Source organism: Corylus avellana, chromosome 10 (assembly GCF_965113065.1).
Source record: "Corylus avellana chromosome 10, dhCorAvel1.hap1.2, whole genome shotgun sequence".
Lineage (NCBI taxonomy): Eukaryota > Viridiplantae > Streptophyta > Magnoliopsida > Fagales > Betulaceae > Corylus > Corylus avellana.
In genome coordinates this window covers 17,889,786-17,891,532 of record NC_142499.1, presented here as the reverse complement: position 1 = coordinate 17,891,532, position 1,747 = coordinate 17,889,786, and the positions used below count along the sequence as shown (strand labels likewise).

The 1,747-nt window shown below is 38.6% G+C and overlaps 1 protein-coding gene across 1 annotated transcript; it reads left to right on the top strand.

Moving 5' to 3' along the window:
• Positions 1-65: 65 nt before the first annotated feature.
• LOC132161630 (uncharacterized) lies at positions 66-1,747 on the top strand. Its single transcript, XM_059571789.2, has 4 exons — positions 66-268; positions 338-458; positions 588-1,000; positions 1,085-1,747. The coding sequence occupies exons 1-4, from the start codon at positions 234-236 to the stop codon at positions 1,314-1,316; spliced, it is 801 nt and encodes a 266-aa protein (XP_059427772.2). The 5' UTR covers positions 66-233; the 3' UTR covers positions 1,317-1,747.

Genomic DNA, 1,747 nt, shown 5'->3' with positions numbered 1-1,747 from the left:
TGCTGCCTTTGGCGGTGTATATAAGTGTGAGTTTCTGACAGGGGTGGCAGTACTTTTGGATTTTCACGAGCATAGATTCTCCACCTAAAATAAGGGGAAAAAACCAGAGATTTCTTTTGAGTTCCCTGATTTTTCAAACAGGGCACCTGAGGAGAGGCCACTAATGAGCCTAGTGTACTGAAAAGATTTAAGATAAAGAAATAGCTTCAGCTATTGGCCGAAGTGACAAGAAAATGATATCTGTTAGCATGGAAGATGGAAAATGCAGGTGGGTTCTTCTTCTTCATCTTCTCAAACACAAGACATTTTTCACTTTCTGAAATGGGTTTTCTCTCAGTGACACGAACATGGAAGGGGAGGGTGGTTTGAGAACCGTGGAGTGCCTGAGAGGGAGATTGGTTGCAGAGAGACAAGCTTCAAGGCTTGCTAAAGAAAATGCAGAGCTTCTGGGCAATAAGGTGTGCTCTTTCTGTAATTTTTTTTTTTTTTTTCATTTTAATTAAGGTTTTTACTTTACTGTTTACATTTTTCAAAAAAATTGTGTTTTCTTCCTCTAATTTACTCTCAAATGTGCTTGGGAGGTACAGTTGATGGAGCTTGAGAACCAACTCAAGGAAGAGACCAAACAGAGGAACAAAGCTGAAAAGAAGCTTAAAATCTTGATGAAGAAGCTTGAATCCTTGAACATTACAACCATATCGGTGGAATCAGAGCAGTCTAGTTCGTCTGAAAACTGCAAAATGTCTTGCAGATCATCAACTAGTACATCAGATTCCAAAGACCCAGAAGAAGATGAGCTCAAATCCCAATTCACAAGCCCAGAAATCTCACAAACCCTGCAGAACAATGCCTCAGAAACCTCTGCATCCACTCCAATTCTTTCAAGCCCTTCAAGCGAAAAAGATTCCCAGTCTAATTCCAACCTCAACGATCCTTCCCAAGAAACATTGAGCGATAAATTGAGTTCCACCTCTGAATACCCAAAGGCTGATAGTGACAGGTATCAATTCAAATCTGCGGAGAAATTTTCACAAGAGCCCTGTTTAAGCCATTTAAGCTAATCAAATTTGTTAATTTGTTTCAGTTATTCAAGCTTAAAGTCTTCATTACAAGAGAATGAGAGTAATCATGAGGATGATGTTGATAACTCGTTGGCATTAGTTCCCGTGGACTATCCAGCGAGCTCACAGGCTGCTGAAATGAAGCCATTGAATGAAAGTGTAAGTGAAGTTCTTGATGCTTTAAGGCATGCCAGGGAAAAGCTTCAGAGTTCGATACAGGGAAGAAGACATATGATTCAGGTTGGCTCAACGTAAAATCACAAATGCAAATAGACAAATAGTAATTATGTCAATTTTCTTTCATATAGTAGTACATAAAAAGACATTTGTGGTGTTGTTTTTTTGTTTTTTTTTGCATTGAAGAAAACAGAGTAATATTGGGTTGAATATTGCATTAATCTGAGTGTTAGGGTAGATGTTAATAAAGTTATTTTGAATGTGTAAGTACATCACAAAGAGCATGTGAAGTGGGGCATGATGTTGTTCATGCTTTTCTGCCCCTGGGTCCCAACTCTTTGCCAGTTTCCTCTTTGTGCTGCTCTACTCATGGCCTTTGAATGTAATTGAATATCAATTGGATATGATCACTTGAAACTTGTGACTTGCCTTTTATGGGATTTGATTGTTGGGTTTGGGCTAATTGAGGTTCATTAGTTATATGTTTTGTAGGCTTAGGCTTAGGCTTA